Source organism: Camelus dromedarius, chromosome 2, assembly GCF_036321535.1.
Source record: "Camelus dromedarius isolate mCamDro1 chromosome 2, mCamDro1.pat, whole genome shotgun sequence".
In the NCBI taxonomy this organism is placed as follows: Eukaryota; Metazoa; Chordata; class Mammalia; order Artiodactyla; family Camelidae; genus Camelus; species Camelus dromedarius.
Genome location: NC_087437.1, coordinates 21,460,806 through 21,486,684, shown reverse-complemented (window position 1 = coordinate 21,486,684; position 25,879 = coordinate 21,460,806). Strand labels below are relative to the sequence as shown.

Below are 25,879 nucleotides of genomic sequence, written 5' to 3'. Positions count from 1 at the left end.
TCATAGAAACCATAAGCTAAGTGGCTATGCTAATATCAGACAAAATAGACTTTAAAACAACAAAAAATATTACTAAAGAGGGGCATTTTATAATAAGTCAATCCATCAGAAATATATAATAATTATAAGAACGTAATTGCAGGAAGCAAAAACTGACAGAACTGAATGGGAAATTCAACAGTGCTAGTTGGAGACTTTAGTTACCCACTTTCAATAATGGATAGAACGACTAGACAGGAGATCAACAATGAAATAGAAAACTTGAACAACAGTGTAGTGTTTTCAGGGAAATTCAGATCAAGACCATATTACATATAGAGACTATAATAAAACAAACCTAACTTTCTACCTTAAGACACTGGGAAAAGATGAACAAACTAAACCCAAAGCAAGCAGAAAAGAAATATAAAGACTGACTGAAAATTACTGAAATAGAGAATAGAAAAATAGTTGAAAAAAATCAACAAAACCAAAAGTTGGTTTGAAAAGATTAGCTAGACTGACAAAGTGGGGGAAAAAAGAGAAGACTCAAATAACTAAAATTATGAATAAAAGAACTTTAATTCAACCTCACAGAAGTAAAAAACATTAGGCAATATGATGAACAAGTATAGGCCAACAAATTAGATAACTTAGGTAAAATGGAAAATTTCCTATAAATACACAACCTACTCAAACTGACTCAAGAAGATACAGACAAACTGAATGCATCTTTTGTCGATTAAAAAAATTAGTACACTTTAACTTTAGAGGAGTTTTAGGTTTACAGAAACATGGAGCAGAAAGTACAATTCCCATATTCTACCCTCAATGCAGTTTTCCTATTATTAACATCTTGCATTAATATGCTACATTTGTTACACCTGATGAATCAATATTGACATGTTATTATTAAGTATTGTTAATATAATGTGACTGTGATTACAGTATTATACACAATAGTTTCACTGCCTAAAAATCTCTTGCACTTCACTTACTAGCATTCCTCTCCTCTTACTCCTGAACCTCTGGCAACCACTGATTTTTTTTTTTTCACTGTCTATAGTTTTTCCTTTTCCAGGATGTCATATAGTTGGAATTGTACAGAATGTAGCCTTTTCATACTGCCTTCTTTCACTTAACAGTGTGCATTAAAGGTTCCTCCATGTCATTTTGTAGCTTGATAGCTCATTTCTTTTTTTGTTTTAATCACTGATTAGTATTTTTTTTTATAGGAACATACATATATTCATTTTCATATTCTTTTTCACCATAAGTTAACTACAAGATATTGAATATAGTTTCCTGTGCTATACAGTATAAACTTATTGTGTATCATATATTAGTATAATATATATATGATATATATATATCATATATATATTAGTATATTATAGTTATGAATAAAGCTGTGGTAAACATTTGTGTGCAGGTTTTTGTATGAATATAAATTTTCAGCTCATTTGGGTAAATCCTTTTGTATGCAATTGCTGGATCATACAGTCAGACTATATTTAGCTTTGTACAAAACTGCCAAATTGTCTTCCAAAGTGGTTGTACTATTTTACATTCCTACCAACAATTAATGGGGATTGCTTCACATCCTGGCTAGTATTTGATGTCAGTATTTTAGATTTTAGTCATTCTAATAGGTGTGAAGTAGTATCTCATTGGTTTAATTTGCAATTCCCCAATAACGTATGATGTAGAAATATGACTTTATTTCTATGTCTTTTTCTTTGCATTGGCAAGGACCTCCAGGATATATTGACTGGAAGGGATGACTGCAAACATTTTTTTCTCATTCCTAATCTTGGAACAAAAGCTTTCAGCATTTTACTATTTAGTATGAATTTGTAGTAGGTTTTCTTTAGATATCCTTTATCAAATTGAGGACAATCTCTACTTTTCCTAGTTTGCTGGCTTTTTATGAGTGGATGTTGACTTTATCCGACACATTTTCTGTACCGATTATCTAGGTATGACAGCCTACTTGGGTTGTAGGACATCTTAAATTCATTGCTTGCTGTCTTTTGTTGATTTGGAAAATTTCTCAGCCATTATCTTCAAATGTAATTTCTGCTCCATTCTCCTTATCTTCTTTCATTTTGAAAGTCTGATTACATGTATGTTAAATCTTCTGACTCAATCTTTTTTGTGTCTCACTCTGTCTTACATATTTTCCATTCTTTGGTTTCTATGGACTTTATTCTGGATGTTTTTTTCTAACCTGTCTTCCAAATCTATTATTATCTCTTCATTTGTGTCTTATGTGCTATTATTAAAACCCATCCACTAAGTTCTTAATTTTTTAGTTCTAGAATTTTTTTTCTTCTTCACATAATTAGCATGGTTTTTTAAAAGTCCATGATGATTCATTCTGATATCCGTAACCCTTGTGGACTGTCTCTTCTTTTTTTGTTGTTTTTTCACGATGGCCTCTTATTTCCTCCCATGTGTGGTTATTTAATTTTTTTTTAATTTTAAACCACTTTATTGAGGTATAACTATTGCCATACAAAATGCTGTGCACATTTAATGTATACAACTTTATGAGTTTGGTGAACCTGGTTACTTATTTGTATGTGTGTATGTATCTGTATGAATTAGACATTGTATTTGTGAAACTGTGTGTAGAAATTATGAGAACCTTAACATATCTTGCTCTGGATAGGATTTATGTATGTTTCTTCCATTCTTCTAGGCACCAGGATTATCTAAATCCTGTTTAATGACTGAGATGATTCAAAGCTGAGTTGCAGTTCCTGTAAGAGCCCATCCTTCTAGCTTACCCTCTTCTAGGGTATAGCCATTTGGAATCCTCACCCAGCGTGAGGAGGATTGCCCTTGGTCCTCCTGCCTTAGAAAGCCCTGGTGTCTACAATGTGTCCCCTTAGCTTCACAAGAGGGCCTGACTTTCAAGTAGGTTCTGAAAGAACAAGTGAACTTACTACCTGGCAGCATTGTTGCTACTTGCTGAAATATGGATTAACCTTTGTTTAATCTGGAACAAATTTTAGAATCATAATTTCTAAATTTAAGAAGAGTTTGAAATACTAATACTGCTTTAAGTACTCTATATTTAAGTGGTATAACACTTGGCATCTTTAAAATACTTGCTGTACAAATGACCTGTTTTTGGAACTCATGTCATCTGTTTTCATTTTATTGATCCTTTCTACTATTAAAATATAATTTAACCTTAAATGTCTCCATTTGCTGAACTTTTTACCTCATTTATACCTCATTTATATAACAAGCTTTTTTTTTTTTTTAACATCTGCTATTCATATAGCAGGATCCCTGCTAGGTGTTGGAGTTATAAGTGCAATCTAGTTCCTGCTCTTAATGAGCTTACGGAAGTAAAGATGCTTTGCGAGAATGACTGTATGGAAGATACCCATAGGGGGCTGGGTTGGGTGTATCCAGGAAATGCTAGTCTTGAAGGATAAATAAGAGTTGGAGAGATGATAAAGTATGATTTAGGGAATTGTTTTCCTGTAAGTTAATATTCCTTTACAAGCATTTCAATTTCTTTATTAGGTAGTTTAAAGAAGTTCTCATTCGTTTGTTTCCTTTGGGAATATTTTTCTGCAATATGCCAGATAGTAACATTTTAGGCTTTGAATGTCATGAGGATTCTGTCACAAATACTCTGTCATTTTAGCATGAAAGTGGTGATAAGTAATACATAAAGAAATGTGTGTTTGTGTTTCAATAACCCTTTACTTAAGGACATAGAAATTTAAATTTTATATACTCTTCATGTGTCACAAAGTATTCTTTTTCCTTTCTTTTTTCTTTTGACCGTTATAAAATTTAAAACGTTGGTGTTGGATTTGACCTGTGAGCCATAGTCTGCCATCCTCTGTTTTAAACTTTTTATATTTAGACATATTTTTATCTAAACTAAAAAACTGATACACTTCGTTTTTTTCATCACAAAAGTGAACATGCTTGGTGTAAAACTAAAGCCTTTCATCCCCTGTAGTAATTGCCTAGAACCGTTTGGAGTAAATTCTAGAAATTATTTCCCTATGTATGTATTAATTTTTATTTAAAAATGGGATTGTATTGTATTTAGTGGTTGACACGTAATCACGCACTTAATAATTTAGCATTTTTGAACTGAATTTGTGCTGTTGTGTTTTCAAGGTGCAAAAGGCGATTGAAGAGGACAACTGCTGCTTTGGGACTGTTGACACCTGGTTGTTACATAAGCTCACAAAAGGTAAAGATGGTGTGATAGATCTGTCTCAAGTAACTGGAATTTAACTGATAGAAATGATTCATGTAAAAAAAGTGGATGTCTTAAACTCTTCCCCCCGCCCCACGCCCCCTTATCCCAGACATACTGTTTTTTGGTACCCTAGTAACTTCATGTTGTAGTAAAGCTAGATTAATTTCAGATTTGTTGAAGAGAAAGGTGATTTTAAAGTTGCGATGAAACCTCCAATATAAGACTGAGGAACAGTCTTAAATTCAAGAGTGGTTAGACTTGAGTTCAGTTCCAAGCCTGCCACTTTAGGTGATCACATTGCTTCTCTGAGCCCCTTTCCTCGTCTTTAAACTGGGAATCATGGTGTGACACTGGACATGAAAGTTCTTCTGTAAAGTATTAAAGTTCAGAAAGATTAAGTGGGAAATTGCTTTGGAGACTTCGCACTGGAAATACACATTTTGGAATGAATTTGAGGGCAGTCAAAGGGTCAAGATTATAAACTAGGGACAGGCGTTGGCTTACGCTATCTGATAACAAATAGATCATTTCCAATGTAAATTTAGGTTCTGAATTTGCCACGGATTTTTCAAATGCCAGTACAACTGGACTTTTCGACCCATATGAGGTAAACTTTGTTTTCTTTCTTTTTGAATCACCAATTTTATGTAATTTAGCTTGGATTCTGATGCCATGTTTTTCTGCTCAGATGTGTTGGAGCAAGTTCATCACCTCCCTGCTTTCCATCCCGCTCTCTCTCCTGCCTCCCGTGAGGGATACGAGGTAAAAATAAAAATCAGATATAGAAACCAACAAAACTGTCCCTGAATTCACTTTGTCTTTGTGGGGACAAGCATTTTATCACATTTGTGAAATGCCTATGTATGTGTTCATTATGTAACTTTTTGGCCTATGCTGAAAACAGTTTGCTAAACTTTAGGATTATATTTCTAGAGCTATAACTTACTTTTTCATCAATTTTATTTGAAGCTACAATTTTGGATCAGTGGATGAAGAGGTATTTGGTGTGCCTATACCAATAGTGGCCTTGGTAAGTAGAAGACTTGAGGGTTTCTCCTTGTACAGTGTAAACTAAATGCATAGTTGGGATTAGATTTAAGGATCACGAAAGATCCTTGCAGAATGAAGTTAAAGTTTTTTTCTTTTCTTTTTTTTTTCAAGTTAAAGGGCCCTGGATAGAATCAGAAGCATTCTCTATATTCTGGAAAGGGGACCACTGGGCCAGTCTTCTATTGTGGACATACTTTATAACCTTTTCTGAATTCTCTATATATTGTTTTTCAGAAAACTGCATTAAATTTTTTTAAAATGTTGTATTCTGAATAATGCATGGTTTATACTTGAGACAAAAGACAGTGATAGGGCCAGTGCTTAGTTTATATTTGATATAGTGTAATGATAAACTGTGATGGGGCAATTAAAGTCAAGAAGAAATATATTTTGAGAGGGGAGGATGTAGCTTAAGTGGTAGAGCACATGCTTAGCATACACAGGGTTCTGGGTTCAACTCCCAGTACCTCCTATGAAAAAATAAATACATAAACCCAATCTGCCCCCTAGCCGAGAAAAAAAAAAAGAAATGTATTTGCATTATATAAAATCCTTAGTCAGCATTTACTTAGCCAGTAGAGAATCTGTGGGAGAGTAAAAAATTTGCTGTTTCTAGTTTTTTGAGGTTCCTTTCTTGATTAGACTTCTGTCTGGCTGAATGAGAGAGTCAGAACTTGGAGAATCCCATGGATTCTACCACCTGATTGAGAGGCTGAATAGAAACTCAAACCTTGCCTTTGATTTCGTGTAAGAGATGTAGAGCATCTGTCTCTAGATAGATGATCAACCACGGTAGGTGGACAAGTCAGGTGAGGGGAGAGGAATTTAATTACCATGTTACAAATTCCTGGAGAGGATCAGTCTTACTCAACTCTGGGTAGGCTCAGGTTTAGTTTAAGGTTTGGCTGGAAGAATTATAGGTTAGTGAGAGAGTGTTCTTCAGATGAGTTTTAGTCCTTAAAATACTGCTAATAACATGTAATTATATGAACAAAATGTTACAATTTTTTAACAAGAGTGTATGGTTGGCAAATGTATGGTTTTAACCTACATCTACTTACAGTTAATCACACACTTATCACTCTTATTAAAAGAAATTTGTGTGGTCAGTTATTTTGAATGAAATTATAATGAATGAAAGCGCTGACAAGTTGAAAACGAATAATCTTAGTTGCTTTTTTTTTCTTGCACAAATTTTATTCTAACCTTTATTTCTAATATTATTATGATACTTAAAAGTCATGAAGTGGGTTCCCTGTTAAAAATCCCAGAGACACGTTAGTTATCCACATAATGTTAGTTCTGGAGAGACTCCTATGGTATAGTTGTTGCTCTCTGTTCTCACCAGTGATTTTTTTTTTTAAAGGAAAGAAAATGTTGAACAATGAGAATACAATAAGTAAGACAGTGGGGTACAGTGAAATGGACTATGCTAAGGGCCCAAAGGTTTTATTTGAATGTTTTTGGCAGGTTGCTGACCAGCAATCAGCCATGTTTGGAGAATGCTGCTTTCAGACAGGAGACGTGAAGTTAACCATGGGAACTGGGACATTTTTGGATATTAATACTGGAAGTAACCCTCAGCAGAGTGTTGGAGGTAAGTAGTTAGAATTTGTCCTACTTATTATAAAATAACACTTTTTTTCACATTTAACTTTTGTGACACTATTTTCCCATTTTATATTAAGAATATTCTAACAGTTTTCATTATTATTCTTAGAGACAGTCAATCGCCATTTCCTTTTTTTCTTTAAATTAAAAGCATTTAAAAAATGAGAAAGATTTTATAGAAAAATTCAGAAAGGTTAGGCTATTTTGATCAGCTTTCCAAATATTTACCTATAATACTTGTTATATTTATTTAGAATATCTTTCTGGGCCTCTAAAATTTATTTTATGTGTTATAAATTATTCTTCTTTTTGTGAATTTTTTTAGGGGTGGTACTTCTCAACTAGTGATCCATGCAATTTAGAGTTTTAATGACAATTGCTTGGAATTTGCTCTCCCTAATAGAGGAAATCCTGTAATGTACAAACCAGGAAATTTAGATTGTGTAACTACACCCAGGAGGGCTGGAGGCTCTCCGTCTGAGCCCTGGTCCCCTAACATGGCTACTAAATCTTTTTAAATTTTTTTCCTACCTGTCATCCCTCCTAAAGTTCTTCCTTTTTACCTAAGTAGGAAAATGGAAGCTAGAAAATGTTCATCATTGTTTCTATTTAGGAACTGTTTAGAAACTACAGATAATGCAATAGCATAGTTAGTTCTCTAGAAAATCAATCTCATAATAACCTTTAATTTCTCAATTAAAATAGTTTCTTTGTTTGTAGAGACATAGATATGCTTATAGCTAATAAAAGCTAATATTTATTATTCATATTATATGCCAGGCACTGCACTAAGTTCTTTTTATGTATTAATTCAGTTTATTCTTACAGGAGCTCTCTCTCTCTCTTTTTTTTTTTTTTTAATTTTTATTTTTTTACAGTTGAGGAAACAGGCTAAGAGGTTAGAAACCTATAAGAACACAGCTAGAAACGTGGTAGGGCTGGGATGAGAACTCAGGCAGCGTGACCTTAGAGCCATGTTGCTACAAATTGTTCCATCATAGACGTCTCTGTAATGAATTTGCTATCTACCATATGACTTATATTGTTTATTTGTTTTTAAGGCTTTTATCCATTAATTGGGTGGAAGATTGGGCAAGAAGTTGTATGCTTAGCTGAAAGCAACGCAGGAGACACTGGCACTGCCATAGAATGGGCTCAACACTTAGGTAAGTCGTCCTTTAAACAGATTTCACAGGCCAGACTCAAGAATCACACAGGATCACAGATAAGCAGGGAATGAACAGATCATTCAGATGAAAACCAAAATAAAATGGCACAAGCTAGAAGAAAATATAAGATGTTATTTTTATGACATTGAGATAGTGAAAGGCTAGGCATTAAAGCCAGGTACTATAAAGAAAAAGAATAGCTGTAAGTATTTAAAATATTAGCATGTGTAGGGAGGGAGATGCTGTAGCAAAGTTAAAAGAGAAACTGGTGAAGCCATGTTAGAAAAATTAATAAGGATGACTCCCAAAATGGATAAAGGACAGAAAAATAGGTATTTTATAAATCAAATGACTATTAACATTTGAATTATCTGTCTATAGGCCTCTATGGAAAATTTTTTTAAGTCTTTATTTCATTTGTTTTTGAAGATATTTTAACTTGATATAGTATTCTAGGTTGACAACTTTTTTTGTTTGTTTGTTTTTGTTTATCTTGGTGGGGAGGGGATTAGGTTTATTTATTTATTTATGTCTAGAGGAGGTACTGGGGATTGAACCCAGGACCTCATGCATGCTAAGCATGTGCTCTACCCCTTGAGCTATAACCTCCCCTCCAGGTCTCTATAGACATTGATATTACAAAGTCATAGTGTGAAAATCCTTAACAGTATGAATATAGGAGAAAATCATAGTGGTATCAGGCAATTAATGAGTAAAAAATGTTACACTATTTTGCTGAGAAAAAAATATGCTTCAAATTCAATAATCAAAGAAATATTCAAAAAATACACATTTTAAAACTGATGTCACCTGTCCTTGTCAGAGATCAGTTAGTTTAATGATGCTCACCACTGGTGGGCATGTAGAGAGAAAATCTTGTTTTCCATTGAGATGAATGTTAATTAGTATGGCCTCTTTGGAGGGCAGTTAGACAACATGTGTTATTTTGTAGAATGCAAACCCTTGGCCCTCAGGTCTATTCTTTGTTTCCTGAGAAAGTAATCATATAGGCATGCAAAAGGCATGTTCGTATATAGGTGTTCAATATGGCCATTGGAAATAAGTTCCTGTCTCATAATAGAGCATTAAGTGAGTAAATGTCAGTGCATCCGTATAGTGGAACATTGTACAGTGACAGATAACAGTGTTGCCTGTCTTACTGCAACCACAGTTGCTGCAGTGGAAGAATAGCTTGTTTAATTTTGCTTTTTTACAAAAAGCTTTATTGAAATATAATTCACATGCCATATAACTCTCTTATTTAAAGGGTAAAATTTAGTATTTTTAAGTAGTTTCACAGGGTTGTGCAGCCATCACCACAATCTAATTTTAGAAAATTTTTGTTTCTCCTTAAAAGAAACCATCATACCCACTGGCAGGGACTCTTCTCTCCACCACCCCTAAGCTACCGTTAGTCTGCTTTCCATCTATGGATTTGCCTATTCTGGACAGTTTCTTATAGATGGAATCAAACAATATATGGTCTTTTGTAACTGGCTTCTCTCATTTCAGCAAACTGTTTTCAAGGTTCACCCACATTGTAGTGTATATCAGTACTTCATTTCTTTTTGTTGCTGAATAATTTCCCATTATACAGACATACTACAGTTTATTTATCCATTCATCAGTTGATGGACATCTGGGTTATTTCCACTTTGTGGCTATTGTGAATAATGAACAGCCTGTATATTACATAGCCGTTTTTCATGCATGAGCTGTGTAATGTTACATACCAAAGTATTAACAGTCATTATTTCTGATAATTAAATTATGGAGAGGGTCGACTTTCTACTTTGCTAATATGAACTAAGCTGATTTGTTTAAAGACAAAGCAATTCCACTGGCAAATGCCAATCCATTTCTTCCTTTCTTCCTTTCTTCCTTTCTTTCTCTTTGTCTATAAGCCTGCACCCGCATTATAAGCTTAAGATTACTTATTTCAAAAAATGGTTATTTGGAAGCTTTTTACCGCTTAAAAGTCCCTTCTTCCTTAAATGTACTTTTAATTTTTTGGACCTGTATCTTTAGTTAACTCCAGATTATCAGAAGTAGAAAATATAGGTTGCATATTTCTTCTTTTTTAGTGATACCTTTTATTAATTTTATTCCTTCTCAAAAGACACAAAGAAAAAACAGAATAATTTCACATCATCATTAAAAAAAAACCATTCCCAAGTTTCATATGACATCATATATACAGTATCAGTGAAAATCACTTCCACTGCTTTGCTGAGTTGAGGCTCACTCACTGTGACTCTCAAATGATGAAAACTCTTTCCTGGGAGATGAAGCTAACTGACCCTGACCTAGAAAAGTGATGTAGTTTCCGGTAGAGGCACAAGTCCCTCCTGAAGGCTAATTTCACCTCTGGTAGGAACTAGGACCATTGGTCTAACTGGAGTGAGAGAGAATTGGGTTGAATTATTTAATTTAAAATTTCAGTCATTGGCAGAACTAAACATTACTGTCATATATCTGTCTGAAATCCATATAAAAAGTCGGTTTTTGGACTTAGAAATTATCATATTAAGTGAAGTAAGTCCGACAGAGAAAGAAATATCATATGATATCACTTATATGTGGAATCTAAGAAATGACACAAATGAACTTATTTACAAAACAGAAACAGACTCACAGACATAGAAAACAAAGTTATGGTTACCAAATGGGGAGGATCAGGGTGGGATAAATTAGGACTTTGGAATTAGCAGATATACACTACTATTTATAAAATAAACAATAAGGTCCAACTATATAGCACAGGTAACTATATTCAATGTCTTGTAATAACATATAATGAAAAAGAATATATATATATATATATATATATATATATAACTGAATCACTGTGCTGTACACCAGAAACTAACACAACATTGTAAATCAACTCTACTTCAATTAAAAAAAAATTGACCTTTATTTGAATATATTCTTAGAATTCACTTTAGTGAGTATATTAAAGAAAATAACTAAATTACATTCAGGAGAAACACAGTGAGTGAGAGCCTGAGTAACTGTCATTTCCTTGAAGATATGTGATCTGAGCCTTTCTGTCTGTGTGTGACATGCTGGCTTGCTCTGCTCTGAATGGTGGCTTCCTTCCACCTCTTTACTGGGTTGAACAACTCAGGCTCAGGAGTAAAAGCTCTCTTAAACCAATTTCATCCTGATTTTTAGATTTATTTTCTTAACCTTTTCACACGGGCTAGTTCTCTCTCACTTTTTTTTACCCCTGAGCCTCCTATGTCAACTGTCCCCTACAGGCTTTTCCTTTAATTTGGTCTGTTTCTGCTCCTCTTCACTCTTTGTTCTGTTTTGCTGTCTCAATCTTAGAAATATTTTTATGTCTTCCAGCTTTTATTCACCTAACAAGTAACTGAGTGTTGAGTACAAGCCTGGAACTATGCATGGTAGGAGACACCAGTGAGTAAGACAGACACTCCTGGCCCTCATAAGTCTAGCAGGAGGTTATAGTCTAGCAAGAAAGACATCTATTAAATGAATAATTGAAAAAAACAAAGGATTAGCAGATATACACTACTTAACACTAAGGATTTGTGTTAAGTGCCAGGAAGAAGTAGAATCAGTGATCTCTTTCTAAAGGAAGGGCTTTGTCTAGTGACAAAAAGGGCTTCTTTAAAGAAGTCATGTTTCAGGGGAGCCCTGAAGGAAGAATAGGGGTGGTGGGATAGGTGGGGAGGCTGTTGGCCAAGGAGCAGTCCACTCAGAGAGGACCAGTGAGGAAGGCCCCGAGCAGGGAGGAACATGACCCGTTTAAAGAACTGAAAGAATGCCCTATTTCTTTTCTATAACTGAGACAGCTCCCATCTCTGTAGTCCTCCAGTAACGTGGGTCCGGGGACGCCTTTTCCCCAGTGATACCACTTTTAACTGCTACTGCATGTCACATCTGCCGGCTCCAGGCAATCCCCATCAGACTTCCCTTATACATGTAGAATTACCCAGGACTCTTGTTTACTAGAAATAAAGGAAACTGATTTCTTCTCCCTGGGTATCTTCCCAGGAGAGATACAGCCTCATTAGAGGAGATGAGATAAACATTCTTTCATGTATGAACTAATGAGGTGGCGGTGAATAGTGACATGTTACTGCTAGTGAGTAGGGTCTTTGTTCATGACCTTGCCTCCCTCTTGCTTCCTGCTGGGATGACACACAGTAAGATGAGTACGGCTGTGGCTGGAATGGAGCCCAAACATGAATGAAGTAGACTGCAGGCGCAGGGTCTGTGCAAGGCACCAACTGAGTATTACTGGTGAAAATGTTAGAGGCTGGTGAGGACCCTGATATGCTATGGATGGAGGTTGATGAGTCAGGAGAAAATCCCGTCAGCATGTGGAGAAGGAAGAGCTGGGTCTGCCCATCCCTGGGAGAGAGCCTGCTAACAGTGGACGTCAGGACCAGTTGATCTGAACTGCTCCTCTTCCAGGCTGGGGCAAGAGGTCTAATCTTTCTCATACTTTAATAAACCCGAGGGGGAAGGGAAATAGCTCATGGTAGAGAGTATGCCTAGCATGCGTAGCACGCACGAGGTCCTGGGTTCAATCCCCAGTACCTACATTAAAAAGAAAGAAAAAAGAAACCCAAGAGCCAAGGGTGTTCACTCCCTTACTGCTCACTACCTGCTGAACCCCTCAGCCTGACCTGAAAGAGCACAATGTGTTTTAAGAATACGCAGCACCTTGGAGGAGGGTGACCAGTTCAATAAACCACAACAGGCAGCTCCCACAGAGGCAGATCTCATGGAAGAAACAGAAGATTACAATAACAGCAACAAAAGGGAAACAATAAATGGATAAAAGAAAATGTTGCATGGAAATGTTGGGAAAGTATAAAAAGTTTCAAAGAGCAAAAACCATGACATATAAAATGAAAAAAAATTAATAAAATGTAAAATGGACAGTGCTAACAGTTCAAATAGGAATCAGGAAGAATTTAAAAACAGAAAGGAATAAAAAATAGAAAAGGAAACTGAAAGGTAAGCAATACAGAGGGAAGACCAGAGGAAAAAAAATGTGACTAAAAATCTCTACCTAGATGGGTGAGAAATAACATCACAGTGTGTGAATGACGTTTCTCTTATTATGAGTGAAGTTGAACTTCTTTTCCTATATTTAAGAAAAAAATATTATTCAAAATCAACTTTATTGTGGTTTAATTTATATATAATTAGTCACCTATTTTAAGGATTCATTCAGTGAGTTTTGACCAAGTAGATACTGACATATAAAAATGTACAGTTATCGCTATAATCAATTTATTCATATCTGAATCTACAGCTGTAGGTTTATAGTGGTTGTTTTTGGTTTGGTTTAGGTTGGGTTTTTGGTGTATAGTTCTACTAGTTTTAAGATCTGTATAGACTGAATAACCATCACCACGATCAGGACTGTAATTGATGTACTAAACACTTTGATCATCCCTCCAAATTACCTTGTGTCATTCCTTGGTAAATCCCTGCCCTGTTCTGATCTCTGGCAGCAGATCCAGTCTGTTCTCCATCCCTATGCTTTTACCTTTTCCACAGTATCATATAAATGGAATCATATAACCAGTTGAGATGGTGTCTTTTACCTAGCATATTACCTTTGAGATTCATGTTTTTGTGTTTATCAATAGTTCATTTCATTTTATTGCTAAGCAATTTTCTGTTATGTGGATATATCACAATTTGTTCATCCATCCTCCCACAGAAAGACATGTGAATAAAGCTCCTATGAACAGTCATGTAGAGGTTTTTCTGTGAATGTAAGATTTCATCTTTCTAGGGTAGATACCTAAGAGTGGGATTGCTGGCTTATATAGACACAATTTCATACATGTCATATAAACACATACATAAATAACTATGTTTATTTTTTATTAAAAAAAACAAACCCAAACCTGCCAAACTGTTTTCCAGACTGGCTGTACCATTTTATGTTCTTAGCAACAATGTGCATGTTCATCTTGCTCCAGTGGTTGGTATTGTCTTTTTTCTTCTTCCTTTTCTGTAAGTCACTCTGATTGGTGTGTAATGTTACTTCATTTTGCTTTTAATTTGCATGCTCCTGATAGCTAATAATGTCAAACTACTTTCCATGTGCTCACTTTTCATCTGTGTATCTTTTTTGGTGAAGTATCCAGATCTTTTGTGTATTTTTTATTGGGTTTTCTTACTGATAAGTTTTAAGAGTTCTTTTTAAATTCTGAACACAGGTCCATTTTGGAATATATGATTTGCAAATATTTTTCCTTTGACTGTGCCTTATCTTTTCATATCATATCTTTTCATTCCTTAACTGTTTTTAAATTGGTAAAGTCTAATTTATCAATTTTTTGTTTTATGGATTGTATTTTGGGTTCTCTATCTAAGAACTATTTGCCAAATCAGACATAAAGATTTTTCTCCCATATTTTCTTCTACAGGTGTTGTAGTTTATGTTTTAGTTATACATTTAGCTATATAACCCATCTTTGTATAAAATGTGAGATTTAAGTTGAGGTTCTTTTTAAATTAAGTTTTTTTTGCATATAGATGTCCTTGAGCATTTCTTTTATAGTATGTTTGTTGGCAACAAATTCTCTTAATCATCCTTCAGTGGAGACTGTCTTTATTCCTGAGGGATAATTTTTGCTGGATGTCAAGTTCTGGGTCATCAGCTCTTTTCTTTTAGTACTTCCACTGTCTTTAGACTATCATCATTTGATGAGAAACCTATAGTTGTTTCAGTGTTTGTTCCCTAGTATGTAATCTGGCTACTTTCAAGACTTTTTCTTTGCCTTTGGCTGTCAGTTTTCAGTTTTATTATGGTGTGGCTGTGCATGAATTTCTTTGTGTTCATGCTGTTTGAGATTTGCAGAACATGTTTTTTGGGGGGGTGGTAATTAGGTTTGTTTGTTTGTCTATTAATGGAGGTACTGGGGATTGAACCCAGGATCTTGTGTATGCTAAGCACACACTCTACCAATTGAGCTACATACCCTCCCCTGCTGAACTTATTGAATCTATAGATTTATATCTTTCCTCCACTGTGGGAAATTTACAGTCATTTTTTTCCTTCACGTAGTTTTTCTGCAGTGCATTCTTTGTCCTTTCCTTCTGGGACTCAGTGACAGAAATGGGCCTTTTCTTATTGTCCCACTGACCCCTGAGGCTCTGTTTTCTCTTTCTTGCTCTCTCTCTTTCTCAGTTTTGTTTTTTTTTTTTCTTTCTTATTCAAGTCGAAAGAACCCCCCCACCCCCAAACAAACCAGGATAATTACTCCCTTTCTGTCCTATAGAGGCCCCTGGCTCCTATTTCTCAGGCCAAAGAGAGGGTGCTTCTTCAGAAGCTGCCCATTTTTGCACCTAGTATACAGACTCAAGTTTCAGGTTTCAGGTTGTCCCTGATCCTAGGCCAGGAGATACCAGAGAAAATAAAAAACAGGAAATTCGCTGCCAGTTTGGTGGTACTCAGAGTTCCCTGGTTGGACTGCTAGCTTGTTCTTTTGAGTCCTCAGATAACTTTTCTGTGTATTCCATCCCGGATTTTTAGTTGCACTCAGTGAGAGAGAGATAAGTTTGCTTACTTTAGAAGACTTTCCATCAATAAGCTCATTTGAGAACAGTTTAAGTGGAAGATTATTTAGAGAAATTCTTCAAGCACAGACAGAACAACCAGTAAAGAGTGTGAACAAACTAGATTTTCCCCCATTTCTTTGTCTGTTACAAAAAACTTTCCTAGGATCAGCCACCTAGTATATTTTCTAAATCTTGATTTAAAAATATAGACATTTGGGGGAGGGGAGGGTGTAGCTCAGTGGTAGAGCGCATGATTAGCGTACACAAGGTCATGGGTTCAATCCCCAGTGCCTCCATTAAATAAATAATAACAATAATAAATAAACCTAATTACCCCCCCAAAAAATATATAGACACTTGGATGTGATTTTTTTTTAAGTATAGATTTCAAAAGCAGTGTTTTCTCTTTAATATTAGTTTTTGAAGTGCTAGATGTATTTTGATGTGTTACCTGGACATTTTGGACAAATGAATGTAACTTATGGATCTGATAACTCTCATTTTGAGTGAAATTTGTGATTATTATTAAGTGATCCTCATTCTCTTGTGTTTTAATCAGTCTTTTTTTGGGTGGCATGGTTATTAGGTTATTTATTTATTTATTTATTTATTTACTTACTTACTTACTTACTTACTTATTTAATGGAAATACTGGGATTGAACCCAGGACCTCATGCATGCTAAGCATGCACTCTACTACTGAGCTATACACTTCCCACTTGTGTTTTAACACAAGAATTCCTTAAACTTCTTGTCTTGAGTTAATTCTTCATTATAATAACAAAGCATATAAGATATTAAAACCCTCTAATTAAGGCTGTGTAAAGCCAGCAGTACTTATTATGACCAGCTCCTGAGCTTTTTCATCTGATCTGTGCTGTCAGTTTCACAAATTTATTTTGGAGTCACAAACAAGACTATCCAAATGGCCAATGAAAAGGATTTCAACTTCATTAGTCAACAGAGAAATACAAATCAAGCCATCATGCAATACCACCAAATAGCTAAAATGGAAAACACAGGAAGTATCAGTTGTTGGCAAGAATATGGGATAACTGGAACTCTCATATTGCTAGCAGGAGCCCTCAATTGGTAAAAAATTACTTTGGAAAATGATTTGGCAGTATTTGCTAAAGCTAGTTCTAAGTATGAAGACCCTAGGACTAGCAATTCCACCCCTTGGTATATAGCAAACAGAAATGTATACATATGCTTTCCAAAAAGAATGTACATGAATGTTCACAGTGGCCTATTTATATTAGCCAAAAACAGGAAACTACCCATATGCATATCAGATGTAGAATAGTTGAATGAATTGTGCGTGTGGAGAGTGGATTACCAATCTGGCATGAGAATGAGTGAGTACAACTGCTTGTAACAAAATGGATGGATCTCACAGGCATGTTGTCGAACAAAAGAAGTTGGTATCTTGATCTGAGTGTTGGTTACCTGGGTGTATTCACACTGTGAAAAAGTCATCCAGCTGTACACTCCTAGGATTTGTGCATCTTCCTGTATGTAGATTAAATACTTAACTAAAAAAAAAGAAGTATACTAAATGAAATAGGTCTTGATTTTTTTTGTTTTATAAAGATTGGCTTTTAGTATATCTGTTTGTTACTGGCCCCTTATTGAACTCATTGATGGTGTAGTTTTTCAGTTGACTCTCTTGGCAGTATTAGGTAGATGATCTCTTCATCAGAGAACTAGAATGGGTGTTATCTACAGGAGAATAAATTTTTTAATGCCAGAAAACACTTAGAACTGATTTTTAAACAGCCCAAATATCTTTAAAAGGAAAAAGTAAGGGCTGCTGCACACAGAGCCCATCTAAGAGGGTCTTCTGTCTCCCTTCCATGGGCCGTAAATCTCTGCAGTGGGGAACCCGGGTAGCACTAGAGCAGACTGGCCTTTGTGTTGACCCTTTTAAGTGAGCAACCTTTCAAATTATATTCATAACAAATGTTGATGCATGTAAATACAAGTTATATAACATAATTCTGTTTGTCCCTCCCCAACACCTTCGTTTTGTTTTAGCGTTTTTTTGTTGTTGTTTGTTTGTTTTTGTTTTTGCAGATCTGTTCACAGATGCTGCTGAAACTGAAAAAATGGCCAGAAGTTTGGAAGATTCTGAAGGAGTTTATTTTGTTCCATCTTTTAGTGGATTGCAGGTATTTTTTAAAAAGAGTTAATGGCAATTACAAACATTTCTCTCTTCATACTCACACCCAAATTTATGTGTCTGCCATTCCTTTATCTGAAATGTGGGCGCTGGAAAGAACTAAGGTTAAAGTGGCATTCTAGGGCCGAGAAGCTGTGCTTTGACCTAGAATGAGTTCCATGAGAGGGCAGAGCAAATTCAGTCGGCTGCTTCTGTTCAGAACTCCTCTGTGGAAACTAAAAGTTGGCAGGTTTATTATAAAACTTTTACATAAGACCCATGGTTTCTTTATCATAACCAAAAATAGCCATTTCCCACTGGGGGAAAATACATTAGCAAATTGACATTCTTTGCTTAGAGGAGGTATACCACTGAAAATTAGAAAAATAACATTAAGGTATATACACACATATGTTTATGTGTGTATTTTGCAGTTATTTGTAGCTTTCATTAACTTTTAAAAAAAAAAATCAGAATTTCTTTAACTGTTGTGGTGTGGAATATTGGTTACTTTGCCTAACTAAAAAGTGCACCCTGTCGGGGAGGGTGTAGCTCAGCAGTAGAGTGCATGCTTAGCAGGCACAAGGTCCTGGGCTCAGTCCCCAGTACCTTCACTAAAAATAAAATAAAATTAAAAATTAATTTAAAAATACGTAAAGAAACCTAATTACCTATTCCCCCAAAACAAAACAAAAAAGTGAACCCGGTCTTGTAATAACCTTTAATTACAAAGAATATAAAACCAAATATATGTGTGTGTGTGTATATATATATATATATATATATATACACACACACACATGGCTGGGACATATGCTGTACACCAGAAATTGACACATTGTAACTGACTATACTTCAATTAAAAAAAAATTAATTGGTTTTGGAAAAACTCTCAGATTGAGCAATAAATCGAAAAAAAATGTGAACCCAATAAAAGATTTGATTTTGTAATATTTAACTTTGTATTTAATTGAAAGATCTTTAATACTGCCTTCAATTTTAGCATATTGTTATGAAGACTCTTAAAATCTACTTTCAGTAAATCAGCTATATTTCAATTTAAATTAAAAAAAATAAAAAATAAAATCTGTTTTTAGGTATATCATTAAGAACAGAATCCCCCCCTTTTTGGAATTAGTTCTTTTAATTTTCCTCCAAGTTTTTTTTCTTTCGAAAAATAAAAATTTACCTTCTGTCTAGTCCATTCCATACTCAGGCAATCAGTTACAACAAATTCAAAATTTGAGAGTTTAGGTAATAGGATGTAGAACCCAATGAGAAAGAAATAGATCAGGTGTTTTAAATCTCTAAAAATACCAGATTTTCAATCTAGGCTTTAAAATGAGCATTCTTTTAATATCTTTAATAATCTCCTTCTATGTACTTTTTTCTAAGGACTAAAAGTTTATAAACTACGTGTAGAGATTGCATTGCATCCTCTTCAGGGTGACGTGAGGCAACTAAATAGCACCCATGATAAGACAAGGAGAAAAGAATATTTGTCTGATTGAGGTTTAAGGACGAAGGTTAGGTGAATAGTTGTCATCAGCAAAGGTAGAGTTTAATTAGGTTCCTATGGATTCTTCTTTTTATGAAAACTGTGCTGGGGGAACCTAGTAGTGACTTTACCGTGGCAACTCTGCTTTTAACTTCTCTACCAGCTCATATGCCTGTAAAAATAATATAAAATATCTGATAAAGGAACCCAGAGTATTGCTAAAGTCCAAAAAGTTAGACAGGACTGTCACAGATGTAGTTTTTAATGCCATGTTGATAACGATATGTCCCTGTCCTGCCATGATTGCACCCTGGCAGTATGTTGAGGTTGGGTGGGGTGGTGGAGGACCGCAGGCCTGTCATTTCCTGGTGTGAAATGAAACTCTTAACTGGAAACTGAAAGTGAACTCAGACAACAATAGTGTGTTGATACTAAGCTGTTTGGAAAACAGTGGGGAGGATCACCTATGAGCAGCCAATGTCAACAACTAGAGAACGTGCAGGCTAGGAGAATGGCAGGAAGGAAGGATCCAGCATCTGTGACACTGCCTTTCATGTTAGAACCTTGTTACAGCCGTGGCTCATGGCGGGCAGGATGCCTCAGGCTCCTAACAGCCTATTTCTCAAGGGCATCAGCTGAGGAAGGGGCATGGGAGGAACTTTGAGGAGAGGGGGAATGCGGGGACAGCCACTGCAGGGAATGGCAGAGGGCTGGTCTGCAGCGTGGGAGCAGTACACGGGACTGCATCAGTTAGTGCGGCTGTTGTGGCGTTGTCTGGCAGGGCGGGTGGATTGGGAAGGGGATACTAGCGTAGAGCATCCGTGACAGGTATCGGAAGCAGGAATCGGCGATCGTTCACCTGACGTTAAAGTTTCTGTGATGACGGCCATAGTAGGAGGGACAGGACAGGCAGCCAAGTGCCAGTCTTCAGAGCTTGAGGAGTCATGCTCCAATGAGGGTTCTTGGGTTTGCAAGGAACAGGCTTGTTTAAGCCATTCCTGAGAGGAGCTGGCTGTTCACATCCTCCTGAGCATCTGGGATGGAAAGGAATGCTCTGTACTGACTGTACGGTTCTGTGTTCCTCTTTGTGGTTTCTGCTTCTCTGTGGGTGTGCTTTCCTCTTCTCCTTACCAGCTTTGCTCTGTGTCCTTTCGTCCTCATAATTTCGAATCGTCATGATTTTCCTTAACCTTCCTCCTTGTCATAATTTGGAAGTAGGCACAGACTTCTTCCACCTTGTGCGTCCTTTTAGCACGGGTGCCCTCTGAGGTCTTTCCTGGTTCAGATTTCCAGGGGAGGGAATCTGATTGGACCACCTTGTCTTTTCAAGCTTTGAATAGCCTTTGAGTCAGCTGTGCTCACCCCTCCTTACGGTTGAGATGGTGGCAGTGGGACTAGAGCATGAAACAGGGCTACTTTAGACAAGGATTGAAGCAGTTTCCTGAGAATCCCTTCCTCCTTGGCCAGCAAATACTGTGAACTCCTCCTCTAGCTCTGTGGGACGTCTGCACCATGGAAGGGCAAAGGGAGATAAAGCATGATGTGGATGTGGACTGACATGTCTGCTGACAGTAGATGCATAGTGACCACTTGTGGTCAGGGAAGGCTTGCACAGTGTCCTTCTGGTCCTTGTGGTATGCAAGCCTGGGGACCCTCCACTGAATAGCGACAGCTGAAGTCATTTGCCCAGCACAGAGCCAAGTTTGTTATAGCAACTAACCACAAAATAAGTGCAGAGACTGTCTCAGGGTGGTTTGAGGGTTAGGGGAGTTTATTTACAATAGAAGGAAATGTTCAGAAGGCATAGTGAAAGCATTATGAAGACAGTGAGTAGTAGTGGGAAGGGTTTGGGTGAAAAATAACAGTAAAATAAAAATTGGAGTGGCAGATAACCTGTGAATATGGACTAATGTCTCAGGCACTGTCCGAAATTCTTTACAAATGCGTTGTCTCATTCAGTCTTCTGTAACCCAACAAAAGTAGAAGGTAACTCTTTTCATCCCATTGTGAAGCTGAAGAAACTGAGCTTTGGAGCTGTTATATCACTTGCCCTGTGTCACACAGATAGTGAGCAGCAGGGCTGGACTCTGGAGTCCAGATCCTTAACAGCTCTGCTGTATTGTTTCATGGTATAGCATAAAATATTCTGATGATGGGGATACACAGTTGGGGCCAGAGGAACTTACGTTTAGGGTCTAGGACAAGAGGCACGGTGGCATTAATCATCCTGCAGGTCCCCAGTAGATTAGGCTGAGATTCCAGTGGGGACCAGGGCCGGGGGAGCAGGTAGTCTGTGCCCTGGGCCAGAGTCTGCTGGTTCTGCTCAAGGTGCCAAACAGAACTTTGCTGAGTCCTGCTGTTCCTAGCTGGTTGATGGTTCTGGGAAGGTCACTTGGTGGGGTTGGCAGTGACAGATTGGAGGTGTGGCTGGAGGCTGTCTGCCCTGGCAAGTTGTGACCAGGCCCTTAAAGGGATCTTGCCAGTGTTTTTCCTACCTTATCATCCCTGAGACTGGCTTGGGCTAACAAATGCAGGGACATTGTAACCTATAAAGAAATTTGTAGGTTTCTTCCATGGACTTTATCACCAACTCAAGTTGGCCTGTTACTATTGGTAAACTATGTTCATAGCTATTTGTACAAAAGTGATTTCAGTTCAATTATACCAGGATTTTATGTGGTATAAGTCATTTTTATGCAGAAAAACAAATTATAGCACATTATTGGGGACTAATTGAACTGGCTTAGTCTGACCCATCTTTGTTTTACAGTGTTTTACACTTGGAATACCTTTTGGTATGTTTACTGTCTAAGTCAGTTTTTCCTAAGTGAATCACCAAAAGGTGTTCATAAATTTGAAAAATTACTAAGATAAAATCACAATGGGAGGAAAATCATGGCTACTGTAAAGATAAGATATAACGGAGAAGTTCTTCAGTTAAGACATTAGGGAAAGTATTGTTTGTTCATGGATTCACCAAGTGTGTGTTGCTCCCCTGTGAGGGGCCAGGTACAGCACTAGGCCCTGGAGACACACTGTAACCCGTCAGATGAGTTTCCACCAGCGATGCTAACAGCGCAGCGGGGAAAATAGAGTTTCAACAAACGATCACACAAATATATGTGATTATAAACTGGGGCACATGACATGATGGGAAGTTACAGGTTCCCAAAAATGTATAATGGCGGACCTTATCTAGACTATGGGGTTTGGAGTTTTCCCAGAGGAAGCTAAGGCAAGATTTGGGAGGGGAGTGGGGTTAACTAGGAGGAGGCGTGGTAGAAAGTTTTCCAGCTGAGGAGATGACGTGTCACAGCCCTGAAGCTCAAGGTACTTTTCCTGGGGACCATCATTTCCCGACAGCACTAGCATGTCCCTCTGCCATGTGTTGGAACTGTTCTGTGTTTCCTTGTGAGACAGCAGGCTCTGGCAGAGATCTCTGTGTCTCATCTCCATGTCCCAGAATCGTTTTGCATTTCCAGGGATGCAAAGATGAATACAAACTTCATCTGACGAACACATAATTCCAGCTCAAGATTATGGCCTTTTAAAAGCAGATGTCATACGGGGTTGCCTCTGATACTAGGCAATAAGACTAAAGAGAAGAGAGAATAGAATAAGAGAAATGGGGCAAGGGGAATAGCTCAGTGGTAGAGCGCATGCTTAGCATGCAAGAGGTCCTGGGTTCCAGTACCTCCGTTAAATAAGTAAATAAATAAATCTAATTATCTCCCCACCTCCCCCAAAAGAATAAGAGAAATAGAAGAGTTTAGTTTGAGAGTCTGTCACAATATTGAGTGTACGTTATGACACTGAGAAGCACCTTTTTTACAGTATAGTTTTATCTAAGTTTAACTTACATCCTCAGAAAACCACTCTACGTAGGAAATAATTTCAGTATAAATGCTTAACCGTTGGAGAAAGGAGGAAATACTAGCATTACTGTTCATTTCCCTCATATATAAAAGCGAGGCATTTCATGATTTGTTACTCTGGGCTTCAGTCCCTTTTCTTGGCATGGGCACAAACGAAAGATCCAGCTCAGTCCAATAACTGTGACTCAGCCTTGCTTGAGTTCTGTCGAAAAGTTACTCTAATAATTAACGTCATTTGGGGGCTGTCATTTATGTTAAAACTACTTATATCTAAATAAGCTTTTTTTTTTCTAACATGGCTTTGTGGTTTTTAAAATTTATTTTATTATTAATTGGTACGGGTAGGTAAATTAGGTTTTTAACTGATTATTAATTAATTAATTAATTTTAATGGAGATACTAGGGATTGAACCCAGGACTGTGTGCATGCTAAGCACACACTTTATCACTGAGCTATACCCTCCCCCCCGTTTTTATTGTATGATATGTCTTCAAGTCTGTGGACATAATTTAGAACAATAATAATATATTCTTACTCTCTCACTTTAGGCTCCATTAAATGACCCGTGTGCATGTGCCTCTTTCATGGGTTTGAAGCCTTCCACCACTAAATACCATCTTGTACGAGCAATATTGGAGTCAATAGCTTTCAGGTACCAGAACCTGCCCTTAAACTGCCCCCTTCCCATACATTACTGCAGTTTCCTTTTATTAATTTCTATTAAACTAAATTAAGAAGTTTCTTAATTTTAACTATTAATATCTTTAGTTTGAATCATACTGTATATGAGATAATCTGTTCTTATTGCTAACTTCGTTACCATCTCTTTTTTCATATTTAATTTTTTATATCTGAAAAATGGAATGATTTTAAAGATATCCAGTTTCTTAAGCATAAAAGATTCAAAATTTGGACTTCCAAAGGTTTTTATATCATTATTCATGAAGGAGAATTCTAACTGTTAATGCTTCTGTTACACTCAAAGATTGACTCATCAAAATTATTCTTTATGTATATTTCCTGTAGTCTGGTTGTTATGGGGCAGGTGTAGCTTATTAAAGTTAAGAAGGCGGCTCTCATGAATGGAGCAAATGGAACAGTTGTAATGTTTAAAATAGTATTTTCTCTGATTACAAAACCATTATTTTTATATTTGATGATTTCTGTTACATGCTATTTATGGTGTGTCATATTAATAGCTACCTATTAAATGGATGCTTGCTTTAAATTTTCTTTTGCAGGAATGGTAATAAATTACATTTAGTGCTAATATAACAGTTATGTTCTCTGATAGCCAGGTGAAAAGCAGGAGGCCTTGAGCCTCTTGTTTATTTGAGCACCTGTTACTGACTTTCAGTTAGCAAAAAATATTTCATTAATATTTTCTTTGGCATCTTTTTATAAATATCATGTAAATAAAACCACAGTTTTTATTATTCAAATTGGAGAGAACTATCATGGTTTGAATTGCCTCTAAATATCTTGTTGTTTTTTTTTTTTAACTAGAAACAAACAATTATTTGAGGTGATGCAGAAAGAGATCCATATTCCTGTAAGAAAAATACGGTATGTGAATTTTGTTTCTAACAGAGTTAATTAGAAAGTAGAATTAAGTGGCAGCTGCTCCTAGCATTTTCAGCATTATCATTATTCAGGATTTCAAAAAGAACTTACGCTTACGTCCTCTGCAGCAAAATACTTGGTCATAGGAATTTGGAGAGGAAGGAAAGCTAATTTTAGATTTATGGAAAATAAAGCACAGTGTGGAATTTGGGAGGGTCTTAACACCCTACATGTACTAGAAAAATCTTTAATATCTCTTTTTTTGGGTGTGTGGCTATCCTTTTAGCATGAAAGCATCAAATTTTCTTTGCTGGAATGTCCACATGAATTCTTATGTTAGCTTAGTTCACATGGCCTATTCTGAACTAGTCCCAGGACAAGCAGGGTAGGTGGGAAAATTGATGGCAGGAATAAGGAAAAATGTTTAAAGATTACCTAGTAAGGTCCTCTATCTTCAGATCAATGCTCAGTGATATAATTTTGAAATTAAAAAGTTAAACTTCTTGGGGAGGGTATAGCTTAAGTGGTAGAGTGCATGCTTAGCATGTACAAAGTCCTGGGTTCAATCCCCAACACCTCCCCTAAAAACAAATCAATAAATAAGTTAACCTAATTGCCTCTCCCCCCAAATAAAAAAATTTAAATATATAACTTAATTAATTTAAAAAAGTTAAACTTTAAAAATAAAATCAAGGATCTAAAAAAGATTGTGTGGCTCTTTTAAAAAGAATAATGTTTTCATGCTTTTGTTGCAGTAATTTATCTCAAATGCCTTGCTCCCCACAGGGCAGATGGAGGCGTTTGTAAGAACAGTTTTGTCATGCAGATGACTTCGGACCTGATTAATGAGACGATAGACAGACCGGTCCACGTTGATATGTCCTGCGTAGGTGCAGCTTCTCTAGCGGGCCTTGCTGTTGGTATGTGTGGATTTTACAAGAACAAGAGCAGTCTTGCAGACTGTCTCTTACAGATGGCATTTCACCTCCCAAATCACAAAAATATGGAGAGTGTCTGGAAAGCTTTGGAGGCCATTACACTCCATACACATAAGCACATCACTCACAGAATACTCTTGTGACCTCCTCTGTGGGCGGGACATGTTGCCTCTCTTCCATCCTTCAGTCAGAAGTATGAGGCCAGGAAAATTCATTCTCAGCTGCTCTGGTCTT

The 25,879-nt window shown here is 36.5% G+C and overlaps 1 protein-coding gene across 3 annotated transcripts in view; it reads left to right on the top strand.

Moving 5' to 3' along the window:
• Nucleotides 1-25,879, top strand: part of GK5 (glycerol kinase 5) — a 59,509-nt gene that overhangs the window by 25,629 nt on the left and 8,001 nt on the right. For 2 of the 3 annotated variants that reach the window (XM_064491787.1, XM_010976810.3), the window contains 10 exons: nt 4,135-4,210; nt 4,765-4,826; nt 4,908-4,981; nt 5,189-5,249; nt 6,740-6,866; nt 7,942-8,046; nt 17,686-17,780; nt 23,693-23,796; nt 24,651-24,710; nt 25,494-25,627. In XM_064491787.1, the coding sequence (XP_064347857.1) occupies nt 4,135-4,210; nt 4,765-4,826; nt 4,908-4,981; nt 5,189-5,249; nt 6,740-6,866; nt 7,942-8,046; nt 17,686-17,780; nt 23,693-23,796; nt 24,651-24,710; nt 25,494-25,627 (898 nt within the window). The remainder of the gene's footprint in view (nt 1-4,134; nt 4,211-4,764; nt 4,827-4,907; nt 4,982-5,188; nt 5,250-6,739; nt 6,867-7,941; nt 8,047-17,685; nt 17,781-23,692; nt 23,797-24,650; nt 24,711-25,493; nt 25,628-25,879) is intronic. The other variant, XM_031446718.2, reaches the window with a different exon arrangement.